General features: G+C 43.7%; 1 protein-coding gene across 1 annotated transcript in view; it reads left to right on the top strand.

The window, feature by feature from the left end:
• LOC107120997 (dihydropyrimidine dehydrogenase [NADP(+)]-like) overlaps window positions 1-22,175 on the top strand; it is a 135,146-nt gene that overhangs the window by 103,211 nt on the left and 9,760 nt on the right. The window contains exon 4 of the mRNA XM_015423791.1: window positions 8,799-8,942. Within this exon, the coding sequence (XP_015279277.1) occupies window positions 8,799-8,942 (144 nt within the window). The remainder of the gene's footprint in view (window positions 1-8,798; window positions 8,943-22,175) is intronic.

The raw sequence follows: 22,175 nt of genomic DNA, 5'->3' as shown, positions 1-22,175 counted from the left end.
TATATATATATATACACACACACACACACACGCCATGTACATATATTCGGCAGGATTTCAATGATGCAAACCATAGAGATGTAAAGTAAAAGGAGAATTCATCCTCTCAGAAGAGCCTGTTTCATTCAGTGGTCTTCTAAGCAATCATTTTTGCAGTGGTCACCCATTTGTCATTATTGTTTCACAGTGGACTTCCACAGTCCACATAATCTGGTAGTCATTACTTGTTCCACTCAGTCATACTTTTTATGTTTGACTAGCCTGATACCCGTGCTTCGCTATGGTGTTTAAGTTCCGTAAATCCAGTTATAATACCGATGATATGAAGTTTGAAATGTAACATTTGTTGTAGAAATTCTAATGTAGAAGACTGTAGTGTAAAAAATGAAGAACACCCCTTTCTGTTTTATCTATTGTACAAAATTTCTTATTCCTGTTGTTGCCCTTATTGTTTCTGTTTTTATTTCAATTCTTTTAAAATCATGAGAGATGTGACTTCTTTACTCTTTCTAGCCAATTTGAGTCAGGCCACCTGTTACATGTTTAACTTAGTGGGGTGACCAAAGTTTTATTCCATAAGAGAAAGGAAAATTATGACCCCAAATCCTCTAGTTTCAGTTTTAACCCAAGTTGGAAAAGAATGCCTCTTCTTCTCCCACCCTCCTTTTGGCTCCGAATATTACTATATCATTTTTGGAGCTCACTACATTTAAAGACAAGTACCGTTACAGGAAGAGTCCAGATGAAGGCTTATACAAACTATCCTGTGATGTTAGAGCCTGTCATTTTCTATGTGATCTTTCCATCTTCTTCGTGGTCTCTGTGCATCACACCTCTGGGTTATAGTGCACCTGTGCTGACCCCAATCGGTATTTTGGAAAGCAAAAGGGATTTTTCGCACCCGCTCCCCAGTCACGTGCCGAGCTTCACTGCGCATGACTAGGGGGAGGGCATGAGGATCCCGCCAGTTCTCTTCTGACCGCTGTGCTGGTAGGACCTCTACACCTCGGTCGGTAAAGTTTGTTGGCTTGAGGCCTTCTTTCTCTTCTTACCTCGATTAGTTAGTTAAGGAAAGTTATTTAGTTAGTTAGTTTTTCAGTTTGGACTATCTCTGCCTCTGCAGAGACACTCTCTCCCCCTCCCTCCGGCCTATGGCCGCGAGGTGGGGTTTCTTTAAATGGTGCTGGACCTGTGCCTCGGGGAATCACACTGTGTTGACTCTTGCTCCCACTGTTCCAAGTTCTCCAAACAGACCAGGAAGAATCGGGCAGCGAGACTCCATGTGGCGCTAATGGAAGCAGCGGTGTCTCTGGTGGCGTGTTCATCACAAGACACATCCGGGCACACTTCGATGTCGACGCCCGCATCGGAATCAGCGGCTGCTCTGTCTTCGACATCGGCCCCGATCAACGCTGAAAAATTGGTGCCCAAGAGCCCAATTCAGGCGCAACAGTCCAAAGCCCATAACTCTTCCAAGATCCGGAAGGAGGGCAAGGACATTCGACTCAGCAAGCGTAAGAAGCACAAGAAAGGCTCTCTTGATAAAGCATCGAATCCTCACCGAACTGAGACTGCCACTCAGTCTAGAGCCGCTTCGCTTGCCTCATTGAGTCGAGGGCAATCACAAGGTGCACTTCGGTCACCTTCGTTTCGCCCCAACCAATCCATCGACTCCAATCAGGAGCTGGATTTGACTCAGATACTGCAATCTCCCGGTATCGAGAGCCTTCATCGGGAATGAGGGATCCATCCTGTTGTCCACTCACCACCCTTCAGGCCCAACGATTGAGACCGATCTCCGATGCTGCTCCAGCCCCCATCATGGGATCAGCGCCAATGGCAATATTTGTACGGGGCTTATCCCTTCCTGGGATAGATGCCATGACTTCCCACACACACCCCTGTGAAGTGGGATCGTCAATCTGCATCCTCATGGATTTCCCGATACCGAGACCCTTCCTCAGCATCGGAATTTGTTAAATCACTGCAATTGAGACCGATCGCTAAAGGTTCCAGCCTCCAGTAATCGGCACCGAAACAATTCCCGGAACCGCCGGAGCTACTGCCTTCAACGCCGATCCTCCAGATGTTGTTTTCTGAACCTTCAGACCGCTCCAGCTCTTCTGATTCCTAATCAGGTGAGGAGAGTCCACACCCACTGTTGCAACCGTCCCCACCGCAACAGGTCGAGGACGATCTACCCATTTCCCCATCAGAGGATGTCAAATCTTATGGGGACTTTGTCAAACATATGGCTGATAAATTGGCTTTGTCCACCACCCAGCCGCCACCGATTATCACGGACTCTGTCTTCGACATCGTCCAGATGGACACCTCAGCATCGGTCGCCCTCCCTATGACCTCGGTCCTCCTAAAAACAGCCAAGGATCCCTGGTCTCATCCTTCTTACATCCCGGTTTCCAATAAAAGACTGGATCACATGTACAAGATTCAGGAGTCGGGATGTGAATTCCTCTTCACCCATCCAAAGCCAAATTCATTAGTTATGACCTCTTCTGCTAAAGGCAAGAGCAGACAGAGAAGGAAGGAAGCTGGACACTTTCGGAAGAAAGTTTTACACCACAAGAGCTATGGGGATTAAGGCTGCTAATTATGCTGCCTGCATGGGGCGCTATCCGTTTACCCTATGGGAACAAATGTCAGGTCTTCTCTCTACTCTCCCGAATGACAGCAGCCATCAGGCTAAACAGATCCAGAAGGAAGGTATGCCTTTGGCAAAGTACCAACTTCATGTCTCCAAACACTTGCTGGACTCTGCAGCTAAGACCCTCACGTCATCGGTCGCTTCACGCCGGTATGCATGGCTACGCTCTTCGGCCTTACAGCTAGATACCAAAACCATTGTTGAAGATCTTCCCTTTGAAGGTGATGGCCTCTTCAGCTCCACCACAGCCACTGTACTTCAAGAGCTGGACAAGAGCATCAAGACATCCCGTAGTCTGGGTGTCTCACCTACCACCAAACCTAGCAAAGGCAAACTTTGGACCAAACAGTGGTCCCATAGACCCTCGTCAAAATCTACCTTCTGAGTCTCACTGGACCTTAACTGCCTCATCCTCTACAAAAAATTTCGGATGACAACGCTACAGACCATCCTTCCACTCCTAAGCCCAAGGTCATGGATGGTGACTTTGGACCTCAAGGACGCTTACTTTCACGTCTTCATTCATCCTACCCACCGCATCTTCCTCCATTTTGCAGTAGGCAACAGACATTTCCAATACAAAGCCCTCCTGTTTGGACTGTCCACGGCCCCTCGGGTCTTTACGAAAGTCATGGTAGTAGTGGTGGCACACCTCTGCCTCAAGGGCGTCCAGGTTTTTTCCTACATAGATGACTGGTTACTAGTAGCAGACTCGGAAGCATCCCTGTTCACCCATGTCGAACTAACCTTGACTGTCCTAAAATCCTTGGGAATCAAGGTGAACTTACAAAAGTCTATGCTCCTCCCTGCCATGAGAGTGCAGTTTATAGGAGCTATTCTGGACTCTGTCATATGCAAAGCCTTCCTCCTTCCGTAGAGAGTGGAAGACATTGTAGATCTAGTGAATCGCTTATCCGATATGGGAATGGCCACTGTAAAGCAAGTCCAGCGGCTGCTGGGCTTGATGGCGGCTACCACCAATGTCATTGTCTGTGCCACACTATGCATGCAACCATTGCAGCTGTGGTTTGTCAGGAGGTTCCACCCACAGCGTCATCCCCAATCCCTCCATCTAGTCATCCCACAGCCTGTCCTGCATGCCCTACTCTGGTGGACGGACCCTGCAAATCTCCTAGTGGAAGCTCCGTTCCACCCACCCAAGACTACGCTCACGGTAACCACAGATGCGTCCCTTTAGGGATGGGGCACACATCTCAAAGGACTTTGTGTCGGGGCTCGTTGGGAATCCCAAGTAGCCCACCACCACATCAATTTCCTAGAACTGTTGGCAGTGCAGTATGCACTCAGGTCCTTTCGACACCTTGTGGCTCAGCAGGTAGTCACTGTCCTCACGGACAACACCACGGCCCTCTGCTATTTCAACAGACAGGGAGGCATGGTATCCAGGGGGTTATGTTGTCTAGCCCTGGAAATATGGGAAAACTGACTGTCGTGGGGCACATCCGTGAAAGCCGCTCATCTCCCGGGGACTCTGGACATCCAGGCAGACTTCCTGAGCAGGGGTGGTGCATTGGAACACGAATGGGAGATCAGCTGGCAATACCTCCAGTCGATCTTTCACCTATGGGGTCATCCGGAGATGGACGTGTTTGCTACACACCACAACAGGAAATGTCACCTGTTCTGTTCAAGAGCGGGGATTGATCCCCTGTCTCTAGGCGACGGTCTCCTTGTCCCATGGTCACGCATGTACGTGTTTCTCTTCCCTCCGATTCCACTAATCTCCAGAGTATTAGTCAAAATAATGCAGAAGAAACCTCATTGCCTCTTAGTGACTCCATGGTGGCCCCGGCAACATTGGTTCCCATTCTGCTCCATCTCTCCAAGGGCTCCTTCATACATTTTTCCTCCAGTCGCTGATCTCCTCCTTGCGAGGAAGGGGCAGATTCTGCAGCTTCTCAAGCTCATAGCTTAAAGGATCCTCTTCTGAAGTTCAAAGACAGAATAGACCATGTCATACTGAACTGTCGTAAGCCATCCACTCGAGCTTCCTACGAAGGGAAGTGGAGAAAATTCTTGTCCCACCTTACATCATTGGGACTGCCACCACCCCCATCCAATCTGATGGCAATTTTTGGCTTTCTATTGTCCCGTTTGGACTTGGGCTTTAGTTGTACCTCGTTGAAGGTCTATTTGGCCGCAATTTCAGCCAATCACCCACCAATTGATGGTTACTCCATTTTTACCCACCCGCAGGCCAAAAAGTTTCTTAAGGGCCTGACCCACCTTTTTCCTCCATCGCATGGCCCTACACCGGCATGGGACCTGCCCATGGTTCTTACAAGACTTCCAGACAAGACTTTTGAGCCGATGGCTACTTGTAGCTTGCGGCTCCTGTTGTGGAAGACAGCCTTTTTAATTGCAGTCACCTCCTCCAGGAGGATGAGCAAACTTTCAGCGCTCCATTGTGACCCCCCCATATTTGAGTTTCTGTCATAATGGGGTCACGTTTGCTCCAGATGTTTCTTTCTTACCGAAAGTTGTTTCTGAGTTTCACTTACAAGCGGACACTGTCCTCCCAGTGTTCTTCCCATCCCCGTCGAACAAGGAAGAATGTCGGCTTCACTAGCTGGATGTCAAAACCCTACACCGGCATGGGACCTGCCCATGGTTCTTACAAGACTTCCAGACAAGACTTTTGAGCCGATGGCTACTTGTAGCTTGCGGCTCCTGTTGTGGAAGACAGCCTTTTTAATTGCAGTCACCTCCTCCAGGAGGATGAGCAAACTTTCAGCGCTCCATTGTGACCCCCCCATATTTGAGTTTCTGTCATAATGGGGTCACGTTGGCTCCAGATGTTTCTTTCTTACCGAAAGTTGTTTCTGAGTTTCACTTACAAGCGGACACTGTCCTCCCAGTGTTCTTCCCATCCCCGTCGAACAAGGAAGAATGTCGGCTTCACTAGCTGGATGTCAAAAGAGTCAAACAAGGCCCTTTAGAAAGTCACCGGCCTTGTTTGTCTCTTATGCGTTACCCTCCCATAGGAAGAAGCTGTCGTCCCAACGCCTATCCAAATGGATTGTGGAGACTATTAAACTGTGCTACACATTAGCAAAGAAGTCACTTCCGGGGTTGCTAAGGGAACATTCCACCCCGGCAGTAGCCGCATCCACAGCCTTCCTGTGAGGTGCGTCGCTAGAAGATATCTGCAATGCAGCGACCTGGGCCACTCCTCACATGTTTGTGAAGCACTACACCCTTGATGTGCGCATTCACCAGCTTTCAGCAGTAGGTCGGGCAGGTTTGCAGGTGGCGCAGAATTAGGACCTCGGCTCCCTCCTCCAGGTAGGCGTGTACTGCTTGCTAGTCTCCCAGAGGTGTGATGCACAGAGACCACAAAGAAGATAAACAGGTTGTTTACCTGTAACTGATTATCTTCAAGTGGTCATCTGTGCATTCACACCACCCGCCCTCCTTCCCCTCTGCTTTCGGTCCTTTCCTTTCTTTGGAGACTGAGGGCAGCAGTCAGAAGGAACTGGCGGGATCCTCGTGCCCTCCCCCTAGTCATGCACAGTGGAGCCCAGCATGTGACTGGGGAGCAGGCACGAAAAATCCCTTTTGCTTTCCAAAATACCAATCGGGGTTGGCGCAAGCGCACTATAACCCAGAGGTGTGAATGCACAGATGACCACTCGAAGATCATCAGTTACAGGTAAGCAACCTGTTTTTCCTCAAGATGTTACTTTTTCTCTTTAGATCAGAAGAGACACACACAGAGACATGCACATGCCCATCTTTTGTGTAGTAGTACCACTGTAAAACACTGGGGGTGATAACATCACAGCCACCATATAAAAGGGGCTTGGCAGTAGATTTAGGCCTAACCACTATTTTTTGAGACTGGAATCAAAATGTTTAGATTCATGACCAAAATTGTCCAGAAATCTGGACTGGGTTGTTGCCAGTATGTGTATTATATATTGGGACTGGAACATTCCAGACTGTTTTTACCTGAGACTGGCTAAGCTTGGAGCTCTAGAACAATAACTCACCAGGACTCTGGAGGTGACCAATGAGAAATTAATGTTATGTAAATAGCCTATAGTTGGGAGTTGGGTGTGGTTGAGTGTGGTGTTTGCATGCTATTTAAACAGGGCTGTTGCTCTGGAGTCTTGTATCTGCTGAATCACTAATAAAGCTGAGCTGATCACTAAGCTTGGGGTTAGACCATCCATGGAACCCAGTATTTAACAATGTGTTTGATACTTAGCCCTACCTCATGCTTCCAGCAGATCCCAGGGAGGCTGTGGAAAACCTGAATTGGTGTCTGGAGGCAGTTTTAAGGTGGATGAGAGCTAATTAACTGAAGCTTAATCCTGAGAAGACAAAAGTGTTACTAATGGAAATAAGGACGGTCCTGGGTATCTCCTGTTCTGGATGGGGTTGCACTCCCCCTAAAGGAGCAGTTTTGCAGTTTTGAGATGATGCTGGACCTGGGCCTCCTCCTGTTGGACAAGCAGGTGGCAGCAGTGGTCAGGAGTACCCTTAACCAGCTTTGTCTGATCGGCCAATTGCCGCCTTTCCTGAGTAAAAAAGATCTTGGTTGTGTAGTACATATCCGGGTTACATCTAAATTCCCAGGAGTACTGAAAACAGCTGGGACATCATTTCCAGTTTCGGAACAGGAAGCGATGTCACAATGCTATAGGAATTCTTGAGCCATAGTAAATCATAGAAAATTCTGAGAATGTCCTGATGTCATTAATGGTCCCCCAACAGAAAGTGATGTCACAGTTGTTCTAGACTTTTCAAGTCTCTGTGGTTTTTACCATAGAGACTCTAAAATTTTTAGAGCATCATGATGTTTTCTGTTCCAAAACAGCAAGTAACATCCTTTTGTTTTGCTTGGCATTCCCTTATTAACCCGCCTTCCTGCTTATATATATTTTTTCTTTTGCTTGATGTGTGTGTTGAATTTTAAAGTTGGTTTTAATGTTTTACCTTTGCAGCCTGAGGGCCTTCATTTGGTGGAATGGTGGGATAGAAATCTTTTAAATAAATAAATAAATTGTGTCATTTGGGGACTAAAGTTGTGAGTGTTTATAAAAAGAATATTGATCACCAGGCTCGTTTTTTATTTCCAGTTTGGTGTAGTGGTTAAGTGTGCGGACTCTAATCTGGGAGAACCGGGTTTGATTCCCCCACTCCTTCACTTGCACCTGCTGATGTGACCTTGAGTCAGTCACAAGCTCTGCTGATGTGACCTTGAGTCAGTCACAAGCTCTGGCACAGCTGTCCTTGAAAGAGCAGTTTGTGTCAGAGCTCTCTCAGCCCCACCCACCTCACAGGGTGTCTGTTGTGGGGAGGGGAAGGGAAAGGAATTTGTAAGCCGCTCTGAGACTCCAACTGAAGGGCGGGGTATAAATCCAATCTCTTCTTCTTCTTCTTCTTCTACAGTGACCCTGACTGTTCTTTTTCTTATTGCCAGAAAAACTAGCCATCACTTCTTCATTATTGGGCACAGTTAATACTCTTCTGGCTAGCTGCAATTATCATGGTATTTCAATCTATTACAAGCTGCAGCAATTTGTCCTAAGGCTCCTTGTAACTCAGCCTGGAGCCCAGTATGTCTGGGGATAATGCCTGGCAGCAAATAAATATTGTTTCAGAAATCATAATAATATTAAGAATTTGGGATTTGTTGGCACTGATCTTCGCTAGACAAAGAACACAGACAAACATACACAGTTGGAAGGCTGGGTCGCTGTTGAAGTATGCTTGGTGACATACTGTTCAGGATGGGAGTTCAGTGTAAACTAGTTTACACATTTGCAGGAGGAGCTGGCTGGTAGGTTTCGACATCACAAGCCCACTCCTCCTCCCCACCAGACTTTAAAATGTACTGTGTTTTACAAAGAATAAGAGGATGAACATTTTAACAAACAATAAAAGAACACGCAGCACTTTAAAAAAAATTAATGTGGACAATTTGCCTTGAAGGACAAGAGACAACCAACACGGTCTGAACAGGCACTGACATCATTGAGAAGGGTGACATCTCTGAGGTGGGTGGGAGCTGAGGACGCCTGGTGGAAGAAAAACACGCTGTGACTTCTGTTTCATCGTATGTGTTTACACAACCATAATCACATCCTTCCCTATTTTGTTTAAGAAACTTCCCAGTTTTGGTCCCTACCTTGAACAACGCAAGAAGATAATAGCTGAGAACAAACTGAAACAGAAGGAACAGAACAGCCTTGTTTCCCAGCCAGAGAGAAAACAGTTTGTTCCCAAGAAGCCCATCCCAGCAGTGAAGGTAAGAAAAATATATTGTAGGAGAAGGCAGGTGCATAAAATAGCAGAGCAGCTTCAGATAAACACACTTATGCAAAGTATTGTTGTTCTGTGATATAGGAGTGGATTGGTTTATCAAGAGTTTCATGGTGGTAATGCATATCGGAAAAGCAGCAGGAGAACATTTCACTGTAGTATTGACAAGACTTGGAAAAAAACTTCTATCCTTTTATGAAAAAGTGGATGACATTTTTGCTTAATAAACTTCCCAGGAAATAGACGATAATTCTTGTGCATGAATATTTGGTGTTTGGAATATTGTAATTTTCATTTAATTTTTTTTGTACATCTTCATTTTTAGACATTCAGATAATTATAAGTGAACAGAAATTGGCATTTTATAACACGTATGTACCTGATGTGTGATAAAATTCTCCTTACCATTTCACAGGACAGGAAAAGCTCATATTAGGGGGGTGTCATTGTACAGATTTTTGGTTCTGGGTTCATTTATGTAGAGAGTAACCATCCCATATTGTCTTCACTTGAAGCAGCAGGTGATGCCAATTGTTATTTGAGAAAATAATAATTCCAGCAAGCTCTGAAAATCATGAAAGCAACTGTTGATTGACAATTATTAGAAAGAAGACTTTCCAAAAATTGCTTTGGCAACCTAATACAAGGACCAATTCTATATCTTCAATTTGGTGGGGTTTTTTTTAATCTACCCTGCCTTTCTGAAGTTCATGGTGGCTTATAATCAACTCTTAAATTTCAGTCAAATAATGAGCCATTCAAAATCAAATAACAAAAGTAAAAAGTATCAGTAAAAACAAGACTCATATGGCATACTTTTAATGCCCCCAAACATTTCTGAATAGGTGGGCCTTGAATCAGTTCTAAGTCCTGAAGTAAATAAACAGCTGCACCTTCAGCTGGAGAGCATCCAAATGCCTGATTTATAAAAATCAAAACAGCAGCCAAATTTCAATACAACAAAACAGAATTCACCAGGGCCAAACGGAGAGGGGAAGAAGTAATCAGTTTGCAAATGTCTGAGAGAATAAAAAGTATTTTCCCTGGCACCAAGAGGAAGACATTCGGAGAACAAGGCACCAGGACAAAAAGTCCTGTCTTTCATGGCCAGTCAGGAACACACAGAACAGGGTTTCAGACAAGGATTGTGTGAGCTTAGAGCTGTACGGATCCTATGTGGTCCACACTCTGCCCTTCCATTCACTTAGGCTGCCTCAGGGCTGCCAAGAACCACCATGGCCCCCGGACAGAAATTCCATCCCCCCCCCCCATATGATCCTGATCCAAACCAAATATAATAACAAAACAAATAACTTTGCTGGCTCTTACCATGCATCTATAATAATAACAACAGGATCTGCATGTCCATCTGTGTGTCCATTTGTGGCAGGCACAGCTCATCAGAAAATAAAACTAGGAATCTCAAAACTGACCACCAGCTTCAGGATGATCAAGGCAATTCCAGGGCCAAAAATTGAAAGGAATTTGAATATCTTACCCCGGGTTATCTCCAGACACCCCCATGCTATTTGCAATGGAAGCTAAGCTTGTGTAGTAGTTAAATTGCTGGACTAGGATCTGGGAAACCCAGGTTCAAATCTCCACTCTGCCATGGAAGTTTACTGGGTGACCTTGGGCCCGTCACACAGTCTCAACCTAACCTACTTCACAGGGTTGCTATGAGGATGAAATGGAGGTAAAAAAAACTCTGTCAGCCATTTTGAGTTCCCCTTGGGAAGAAAGGTGGGATATAAATAAAGTAAATAAATAAATGTTCTAACTTCTGTTAACCATTTGCTACCACTAAAGCAGATTGACATTCTTTTGTTATGCATGTAAAGGGGTGAGGGGGGAGCATTAGGGTTGCCAAGTGGCACTTACCTTGCCGGCGGGGGACTCCCGTGCGGATCCCGGCGCGTGCGCGCCGCTTGCACGTCACAGGGAAGTGACGTGATGACGCCAGGCATGCTGGGGGCGGGGCAACGACCATACAAGGGAAAACCATAGAGTTTTCCCTTGTATGCCTGTGGCCCTACCCCCAGCGTGCCCGGCGTCATAACGTCACTTCCCTGTGACATGCACGCTGGGGCGGGGTTCCCCCCGGGGCCCGATTTCCCGGCGTCGGCCTCTGGGTCGGGAGGATTTCCGCCCCCCAGGGGGACTTGGCAGCCCTAGGGAGCATGCTTTTACTATTCTGATAGATGATAGGGAAATATTAATTCCCCCCAAACATTAACAAAGGTTTGCTGCTATACTACCATTAAATATGTTCTAAGTTGCCGAGCAGGATAGATGAAGAGTTGAGACTGAAAAATAGGGGAGGGGGAGAAAAATTAGAAGTGGGGACAGACAAAGGGCAGATCATGAAAGAAAGAAAGAACAAAATGAAGGAGAAGAAAAGTGTGGGAATGGGTTAGGGAAATGTAGGAAAAGACAATGAAAGGGGTTTTTTGGGGGGGTTGTTTGTTTGGTTGGTTTTGCTACCACACTCTAACACAGAGGTGTCAAACTGTTAGATACGAGACTCAAGGCAGCAGGTGAACAGTGATAACAGCTTTATTTGAACACGAAGTCAGAAGAACAAGAACGAGACAAACAATGGAGCAACAGGCTCCTTTTTAAACAGTCCGGGCTTGGCAAGCCACGCCCATATGTCAGATAACATCCAATCAATTACTGTACATAAAGACCAATCACTTTGCTTCCCTCCAGAACTTCTTTTGTTCTGATAGGTCAGTTCACAATACCTTGTCAGACTCAAGCTCATACATTTCATTTCCTTATATTCCATACACAACACAAACCTAAGGCCGGCGGGCCAGAAGCAGCCTGCCCAGGGCTTTAATCAGGCCTGCGGCTTTCTTCTCCACCGCTCACTCTCTGCCCTGCCTGTCCTCACCCTTCCAAGGGAGATCAGGGCTGCCAAACTTCCCAGCTGGCTTGGCCTTGTCTTCGCATTTTCTCCTCCAACAGGAAGCTCCTCTGGGCTAAAGCACAAAAAAAGCTGCAAAGAAAATGTGGAATGGATTTCCCTTTAAGGTCTCTAGGCCCAGATAGACTAGTCTGGGACTGGAATGACAGCCCCCAGAGTGGAATGACAGTCCCTGGGAGTAGGAGCTGCATTCTGGGAATAAAATTCCACTCTGGGGACTGTCATTCCACTCCCAGACTAGTCTATCTTGGCCCAGGAACCTTAATGGAAAATCCATTCCGCATTTTCTTTGCATTTTTTTTTTTTTGAGCTGCAATGTATTTCAATGGAGTGGAATTTCAGTTTCCAGTTGAATTTGTCTTCTTGCAAATAAAGTGCTGATGTTTTGAGCCAGCTTGCCGCTGCTGAATGGACCTGAGAACAGGTTCCTGAGTGAGTAGTCTAACCTGGGAATGCACAGCCAAAGGGGGACATTACACTGGAGAGCCACTGCTACTCTGAGTAGACCGAGGGGTGTGTGTGTGGCAGCTTGCAATGCCCAGCCATTTCATGTTTTCCTAGGCTCACAGCATATTTTTAGTTTTTATTTTTAGTTTCTGCTGTGATCCTTGTGCTTTTTCTTGATGTTTTATTTCTAAAAATTGCATTGTCAGATCCTATTATCCCCCCACCTTTCATTTTAGGTAGGCATCTTTTTTTTTGGGGGGGGAGGTTTGGGAAGTGTCAGTTATGTTAAATAAAATATGGCAAGAGTGTTACTGTTTTAAGCATGTTTGTATTTAATTGTGTTTGTCTGTGTCCTTCACTACCTAGCATTACATTTTATGACCCACATGGCCTGGCCCAACAAACTCCTTTTTATAACAGATCTGGCCCTTGTAACAAATGAGTCTGACACCCCTGCTCTGACAGGACTGCCCCTTTTGCAAGATTTGGCTGTGTAGGTGCTGAGTGAAACTAAAGAAAGGAAACCATAGATAACATCCTTGTTAGGAGGCTGCATCCTGGCAATGACTAGCTTGTCCTGGCTGGTTTTGCCTTGCTCCAGTGATGGCTTGGCTGATGGGTTTAGCAGGATCTGATCACCAAATGGTTTCCCTTAGCATCTAGTAAACTTTGCAGAAAGGCCAAGACAGATAATGCACTTTGCTTTACTCTGCCTTCCCTGCACCCCTAGTGGCTGCAGTCAGAACTGCATTAGAATTTTTTTTTTAAATACATTTGGTGAATACAGCATGATGCTGGCTTCAGGGGCCTTCCAGCTGACTTGGGTCCCCCAAATTTTGTCCTCCCCCCTCAGTGGCCCTGGGATGCCTTGATTCCTCTCTTTCAACTCATTTTCCATGGGAATTTACACCAGAACAGCTAAGGATTTGTTATCCTTATTTGCCCAGCATCAGAAGATGTTCAGGTAGCAGGTATATGCAGCCTGTAAGTATATTTTCTCCCTTTTCTGCTCTCCCTAGTTTCTTCACTATAAACATTTTATCCAGCAATAAACTATCTCCGTTGGGGTGTATTTTGTCACGAAGTTTCATATTATTACCTTAATATCAGATTTTCTCATGACATCTGGAGTGTCCTCATGGCTCCTTATTTTCTTAAACTCCATTTAAACTCCATTTATTTGTATATACCCTCTGAATGCTCTTTCCCCTGTCTTCCCTTTTTACCTCCTTATTTATTTTCTTTTTTTCTCACTATATTTTGTGAGCTTCTCTCATAACTTCATTTTTTTCCCCTTCAGGGCTAGTGTTATCTGTTTTCCCTGTTTAATAATATTGCCATTCCATCCACCAATATGATTATTTTACCTTGTTGCATGTCTCCTCTACTGGCCTCTCTGTGAAGATTATGCTCTGCAGTGGTTAAGCGCTTTGACCCAGCTTTGTTCCTTATAGCTACCACAATATACCATTCCCTTTACAACTCTGGATCTCACTCTTCTCTGCCCCCATGTTACACAATGTACTCTAGACATGTGCCCGCAGACTAAATCTGTGTTAAAATAGCCCACAGTAAGGGAATAGCCCACCTTCCTTCCACCACCCCTCATTCCTGCATGTGGCTTATGTTTTAATACCCAGCTAAACAAAACCCTCAAATCTAGGCACTGGTGTACATGCAAGCACTAACAGATTTGTAACTAAGTTTTGAGGAGCTACCACAATCTTTGAGGAATAACTGAGGTATAGAAAGAAACCAGAAATTATAGGGAATAATACAAATATTTGTACAGGGTATTTGCAGTCCTTAAGCAGTCAAATACAAAGTACCCAGTGCTCTATACTTGTTGTAATTTAAAAGACTGGGATAAGAGTTGTCTCAGAAAATGGCCCGCCAGCCTGCCACCCTGCCACTACTTTTTAGGGCGGTGGTAGAGAAATGCTGGGGAAATTGTCATTGTTCCAACAATGTGACATCACTTCTGGCAAGAACCTAAAAGTGACATCATGTTGGGGCAATGCTCTAAGATTCCACTGAAATTTTATGGTAAAACCATAGAGTTTCATTAGAATCCTAGAGTGACACCCCAATATGATGAGATCACTTCTGAGTTCAGGCTGGAAGAGATGTTGTGATAACAATTTATATTTGTCCCCCCCCCCTCTTCCTACTGGTTTCTAGAGCTCAGCTAACAACCCTACCTCATCCCTCTAACTTATCTTTCTCAAAGTAAGGGGAGGAATAGGCTTCTGAAAATACATGCTTTCATGCATACATTCTCTGAACTCCACCCCATCCCCAACCTCTGTTCTTTAGACTACGAGAGGATATTCACTGTAATGAAGTGAAGACTGCATATGTGTTCAACTGCAAATTTGGATATGGATCCAATTTAGGTCTGCAGTCAGAGCTGGATTTATGCACACATGAATATATAAACAAATGAATCTGCCTTATATTGAATCAAACTATCGATCTGTCAGCAGAGGTATAGTGACAAAGTCCACCTTCCAAATGACTTCAAGGCAGTCATTTTCTACAGGGGAACTGATAGATATCATCTGGAGATCAGTTATAATTCCAGGAGATCTCCAGGCCCCACCTGAAAGTTGACATCCCTACTCTAGCCCTGACTGAAATTTCTGACCAGCAGGTGATACACAGTAGGAAGGCTACTTTTTTTCAGCTGGATTCAGCAAGGAAGAATGCAGGATTCTAGAGAAAGAAAGTGAAAGGAGGAAAAATGCCTTCTACTTTGCCCAGCCTCTCTTCTTTCCAAACAGTGGAGCAAAATGCAGAAATCGTGACCATTTTTCCTGGGTCTACTCTTCTGCAGAATATTAGTTATTCTGCTGTTTAATCATGTTGTTTATTTATCCGTGTTATTTCAGCTAACATTGACAGTAGCATAAAAGAGCAGATCTATAGCAGCTCATCATCTACAAAAGTGAGGTCTACCTTTTTCCTGTTGAAGATGTCTGCAGTGCTACTGACAGTACAGCATTAATTTATAGGACTTTACAGCACTTTTTTGTAAGTCCTGGTGGCTTACAGAGGAGTCTGAAAGTTTTAGTTTTTATAGTTCTAGTTCAAGTTCTTGTCTTCCCTCTCTGTACATGGAAATATGCAGCCATTTATTTATAAAGGGCTTGGAACTTTCCAAGATGGGTTCCCCTTAGAGGTTTTACAGTTTTATTTTATAGCAAGTAAAATATTGATGTAGTAATAAAAAATCAAAGACCAAATCAATACATATTTTAAAGATCAGTTAAAATGGTTATCAAAAGCAACATTCTTTTAATGTCCCCAAACAGAAAATATTTCAGAGATCTATACTTGGTTTTGATATTATATATAACACTTTTCAAAATCCCTTTAGCTCTCTTTAGTAGTTCCTGTTGTTTTCCAAAGTAATTTAAGTTAATATTTGACATTTCAGTTTTTCTGAATTGTTCAAATTATTTCTCACAGTATGTATTGTTTTGCTTTACTGAAAGATCCACTTGCTATTTTGAAACACGGTCACCTGATTTTTAGCAAGTACCCCTGTAGCTTTAAGTTTCCTTTTTAAGTAACCAGATAGAATTGGCTCCCCTTGTTCATTCTTTTTTTCTGTATTAGTAATGATTACATTTAACATTATTAGACTCAGGAAACAAACCTTGAAGCAGCCATTGTCTAACCAATCATTTGCTGTGCTGGAACGGCTCCGTAGTTCTCAGACTTTCTGCCTTTAAGGAAAGCCTTTCAACATTAACTTGTTTGTTAAGGAACCTCTTCACATTGCAAAGGATTCTGAGTCATTCTCTAGGATGCATACTTGACTGTTTTCCCTCTGAAATGTATACTGGGGTTCATCCCATGTTACAGATCAAACGGATGTAAAGTCAAGAACAGTAGTTAAAAACTGATTTGAAAGACCATTTTGATGTCCCCAAAATGAACAAAAAAATACGTTCAGGGGTTATAAATTATAATTCAGCACTTTAAAAAATTACTTTGGCTGTTTAAAGTAAGCATAAGATAGAAAAGTTGATAGTGATGATTTTTGTCCTTTCCCCATAAAGCTAGAACATCCCCTTTTCTGATTGTACACTAAACTCACTACCTTTCTTTACCAGCAGTAGTCCTGGTAAAAAACACACACACACACACACAAACTCATCTGGTAGAATCAACTTTATTAGGACTAAATTATCAGAATTTCTAGCTCTGAAGATTTGGTTTATGTCGATGTTCTCATAGATGCCTGGACCTATCCTTTCTACAGAGTATGATGTTATTCCCTTTTTCTCTTTTTTTGGTAACTTTGTTCTCATCCATCTTTCTTATAGTCAAGCATTTATCTCCTCCTCCATTTTTTTTTCTAATTTGCCTTCCCCCATTTCTCTATTGCTGTTGATTAATAACTGCTTGACATATCTAATCTGCAAATCTTTCATTTTCCCAGATATTGTGCTATCCACCAAAATAGCTCTTTTCATTTTAAAATGAACAATGCAACTTTTCAGGCACATGTGTGCTTCCTTTGAGTATGTCTTCTGGGAGACATAATACAAGTATTGTGCTGTAGCCTTGGATAAAAGGATTCCTCTTAATTTATGCCCTGGTCTCCTGGGTTCACTGTATTTTACAATATCACAATACAAGAGACAATATGCTTGCCGGTAAATCAATGATCAGGATCATGGGAAAGGAGAGTAGCACTTATTTGAAAATGGAATTTAGCTATTAATTTTAAAGTTCATATTTTGAAATTACTATACACGTTAGTTTGGATGCTTTTCATATAGAGACTACTTGTAATTTTCGGGCTTCCATTGTGTTTGCCGTCACACAATCCCTCTGAGGTTGTTTATAAACAATTCTTCTTTGTAAAACAATGGGTTTGATCATTTCTCTGGACAGCTTGGATTACAGCACATTGCATTTCTTTTGCTGGCTGAGGAGGATAGTCTTCCTTTGGCAGAACCTGCCACAAGTATCTGTTACAAGCCTGTAATCTTAAATGAGTGACAATGTGGGTTCTTGTACTCACCCTTGTACCAAGGCTATACAAGCCATTTCTTGTTACAGCTTTAGATGCCAGCCTAGAGTCTGTTTCAAAGATTATTGCCATCACCATTTGAGAAGGAACAAACATAAGGTGGACCACAACATTATAAAATCAGGGTTGCCGCTGAAAATAGCAACACTGTTGATTTCTTTCCTTTCTCATACTGAAACGTAATCAATTCCCTACTAGCAGCTGCCAGTAATACAGATCAGAGAAAGGGAGATGCATAATGTTGTTGTTTCAGAATTAGGGTTGCCAACTCTGGGTTGGGAAATTCCTGGAGATTTGGTGGTAGAGCCTGGGAAGGGCAGTGGGGGGGGGACACCTCCATGGCATATAATGGCATACAGTCCACCCTCCAAAGCAGCCATTTCTCCAGAGGAAGTGATATCTGTAGTGTAGAGATCAGTTGTAATTCCAGGAGATCTTCAGGCACAATCTGGAGGTTGTATATCAAAATGAGAGCTCACGGGAGGAGATTTATTGTAATGTGCATTTTCCTTCTGAACTTGAGAGACAGAGTTTGGTCAATGTCCAGTATGGTTTGAACGAGTCTAGGTTTTCCACATCCAAATCCAGTTCTTTATCTAAGGGACTCTAGAACTAGGCAAAATTAAAACTTGTTTTTTGCTGCTTTTCTTTTCACAACAGGTGATTGTTTTGATTGTGGAGTTAGATCATTAGAAAGAGAATCATCAGCTGGCTCCAGTTCTATGCACACACCTGGGCAACCCCTCTGACAAGGGATCAGCTACACAGGTGTCACCAAGGGCAGAACTAGGAAACTACAGGATAGCATGGGTCTAATTAAGGGTAGAATTTGGCCGGCAAAATCCTCATTACTGGAGATAATGCACTAGTCAGGAAGAACACAGCTTGACTATCAGAAGAGCTGGCTTGCCCTCTTTTAGAGCTGGCAGTTAGCAAAAACATCATTAGGCCTGTAAATTGAACAAACGTAATCTGGGGGACACCAAGATGAAAGCAAATATGAAACTCTGTAATGCCATCTTTCAGTATCTCACATTTGAAGCCAACTTGTACTTTTACATGGAAGGGGTAGCAGATTCTTCTATTTTGTTCTAAGAATTTCCATGCTAATCAAGAGAGAAACCTGTAAGGTGGCCAGAAATGCTATAAAGCACGGCACCTGCGAAGGCTCCTGCATCCTGTGTTTTTATTACAGCTTCATAACACATTTTCATATTACCTTCCATAAAAATAGAGTTTCAGTTCTTAATTTCACAAAACAATGCTAGTAGATGGCAATGGAAACCATCTGAAACTTAATGAAGCATACTTCTATAAAATACTGGTCGGAGATGAAAGTTTCATTAAAGAATATTAATACAGAGACCAAAACCCATAAACCCCCCTCTTAGGCAAAGTGAAACATAATCAGAGTGATTGGGAATGGAATACCTCGGTTCCAGTCTCTCGGTAACAAATTGCTATAAAAAGAGTATACAGGGATGACTCAGAAGGGAGTCATACCAGGATAATCCCAAATTGATTTAAGGCCAGCTGTACCTTTCTTTTGCCAACCATTTTTACTTTAAATTCTTAAACGAAACCAATCACAACTGTAAATGATGGTAAGACATGGCCATACTTTAAGCCCTAATGAAATCAACAGGGATTTAAGCAGACATTATGGGCTATTGATTTCCATGGGATTTAAGCATGCCGAACCTTTTGCTGGATATCTAAAAGATGGAACAGATTAGAAAGTGCATAGCAATACAGGGAGTCCATCAATCTACTAAAATATCTTTCTTGATCAACAAATAGTTTTCTTTGTGGAATAATCAGAAGGGTAAAAATTTCCAGTTGGTAAGTGGGGAAGCTGGAGAGTATCCTGTCTACAACTCATGCACATGCTGCTGTTCCAAGAAAAACTGTGAAAGTTCCACTGGGGGCCCTGCAAGCATTCAGGTGTATCTATAATGACTATCTGGATTGGTAGCCGTAGTTATCATTGTTACTGTTTGTGTTGAGATTTTTCTGAAATTCTCATCCAAATTTCTCCCCAGATTTTAGGGTTCCAAATTGCCTTGTCTTGTTTGCAAAGTGTCTAAGGATTTTTATTTCCACATGCTGTGTGCATCACTGAGCATGCAGAATTTGGGGTTGTTTTCCATTCCTTTCACTGATTTTGTATTGTTTTCCCCATCTACATTACCAATTTGCTTCTGCAAGTAGAGATATTATAATTATATTACCTTTTGTGTGCCAACAAGCATGCACACATACATGCACACGGGCCATGTTGTATGTGTGTGTGTGCACATGTGTGTGTATGTGGGAGTGTGTGTTCTGGCACCACAGTAGCAAAAAGTAATACAAACATCTCCAAAACATGCTCTTTGTACTGGATACTTTAAAGTCACTCTTACAGCTCGTCTTTAAATGGGGGAGACACTCCTTGTGCGAAGGGCAAAATAAAAGTAGATAGAAAAGTATTTTTAAAAAACGGCACACAAAGGTCTAGTTTTGAAGGACTTTTCTATTAAATTTCTGTTTCCACAAGTGTGTTTTCCCCTAGGACCTGGAATCAGGGATGTATGTGTCCATGGGACTTTTAGAAAAACAGAGAGAAATGTGCTCACTCTCCCCTCCCCCCAATGGGTTCTATTCCTCAAACCTCTGCAAAATTTGACACAAGATTCTGGGTGATTTCCCACTAGCGCTGCTCCGGGCCCACTCTTCCCTTTTGCCTCGATGTTAGGTGTCAATTTCACACAAGCTGCTGCGCAGCCGCATTTTGCCTCGCAGCTTCGTGCGATTTTCCCCGTGTCTACTCAAGCCTGTTTTTTGATGTTTTACCAATGCATGGGTGCTAGGGTTGCCAACCTCCAGGTGGTGCTGGAGATCTCTGGGGATTACAGCTGATCTCCAGGCAACAGAGAGCAGTTCACCTGGAGAAAATGGCCACTTTCGGAGGTGGACTCTGTAGTATTATACCCCCATTATACCCCTACCCAAACCCTACCCTCCTCAAGCTCCACCCCCAAAATCTCCCAGTATTTCCTAAACCGGAGCTGGCAACCCTAATGGGAGCACATGTTCGCATCAGCAAAGACAGACAGACAGACAGACAGATAGATTAGATAGATACAGCAAAACAGTATATATAAAATCCACCATTCTCCTTAAGGTGGTTTCCAGTGATAATTACATATGCACACACTGAAAACCACCAGAACGTAAAAAAAAATCTATCTATTCCCCTCAGGCACAATTTGGGGTCAGTATTAACAATAGCAAAGAAGCATATCCTGTACCATCTTGTAAACAGAGATCATCCACCAGAGAACTTAAAGTCATCTCCATTCCAAAAACAGGTCTGAAGTATGGGACAGATGAGTCATCCAGAAAGTCCTGGAGTTGCTGTGTGATTGTTTTCTTTATAACCTAATAATGTGGTATAAAATCATAATAACAGTAATAATAATAAGGTATGACATTGTTTTTAATAACCTGATTATTGTTTTAATTTGTTGTACCCCTCTTTGAGCCTTGCTTATGCAAGGAAGGGCGGGTTAGAGATCTAATTAAATATATAAATAAACCTTATCCTGAAAGGGCAGGTTACAGCCCAGAATTGGCTAGAGCCTTTTGATCTGAAGAAGGCTTCTTTACTAGAGGATGCACCGCTGCCTCATTCAAAACACCCTTGGGAAAATACCACCATATAATGATAGGGCTGCCAAGTCCATCTTCCGCCCCCAGCGGGGGACTTTGGGGGTGTTCCTGGAGGGGGCGGGGCATCCCCGACTTGATGTCATGTTGGGGACGTCCACCGCCCCCACGCCCGCCCGCGCACCCGATCTCCAGAACGCCAGTTCCCTGCACTTAAAGGAGCCGGCGTTTCCCTTTTAAATGCACAGAGCCAGCATTTCCCCTTTAAGAGCAAAGATCCGGCATTTCCCTTTTAAGTGCATGGAGCTGGCATTTCCCTGCAAGCCTGATCTCAAGCGGAGATCGGGCTTGGGAGGAACGTGGGCTTCATGCACTTAAAGGCAGACACCCCTCTCTCTCAAGAGAGAAGGGAGAGGGGTGGCTGTGGGTGTTGGGGGAGGGTAGAACCCCCCCCCAAGTGGGGGACCCCTGGCAAACTGGGGTGGGGGGTTGGCAACCCTATATAATGAGGTGTAAATAATTTTCATTAGAGGCTCCCTCACCCTATCCTGGCAAGTTTTTATTAGCCAGGGGGAACATGAGTCCAAAATATAAGTGGTGGCCTTCACAGCTCCTAAAACCTTGTCAACATCCATCAGGACGTCCATAAAAGGACCAGACGCTGCACACTTATTATGTCAAGGAGAGAAGAGGTGGAAAGAAATTGATGGAACAAAACGTTGAGGCAGACTGTGCACCTTCCATGCCAGAATTCATTTTAAATATTATCTTACTTAAGGAAGGAGAATAGGTGAATGCAAAGCAGAAAGACCTTGTGGATCAATAAAGGAAGAGAATGGAGGGAAATCTGCACATCCCTAAAGATAACAGCCCTTACCTCCAACCGAAAATGGCTCTTTTGCTTCTCCTATAACCTTCAAACCCAGCTAATATTTCAAGATATTCATGCATTTTGAAGCATGGATAAAATGTAACAGTGTCTTGCAAGCTTCATTTATTCTTTGCCAACTTTAATTTTAAAGTCCGTGCAGTGTTATCTTTTCAGTGTGACTTTCCCTGGAATCCTCAACCTTTGCTCTTTTGTTAAATGTCACTTTCAAAAGCTTCATTTAGAGTTCCTACATAGTAATGCAAAAGTGACA

The sequence above is a fragment of the Gekko japonicus genome, unplaced genomic scaffold (genome assembly GCF_001447785.1).
Source record: "Gekko japonicus isolate JY-2015 unplaced genomic scaffold, Gekko_japonicus_V1.1 scaffold151, whole genome shotgun sequence".
Taxonomy (NCBI): domain Eukaryota; kingdom Metazoa; phylum Chordata; class Lepidosauria; order Squamata; family Gekkonidae; genus Gekko; species Gekko japonicus.
Note: the sequence above shows the minus strand (reverse complement) of the source record. Positions and strands in the feature narration are given on the sequence as shown.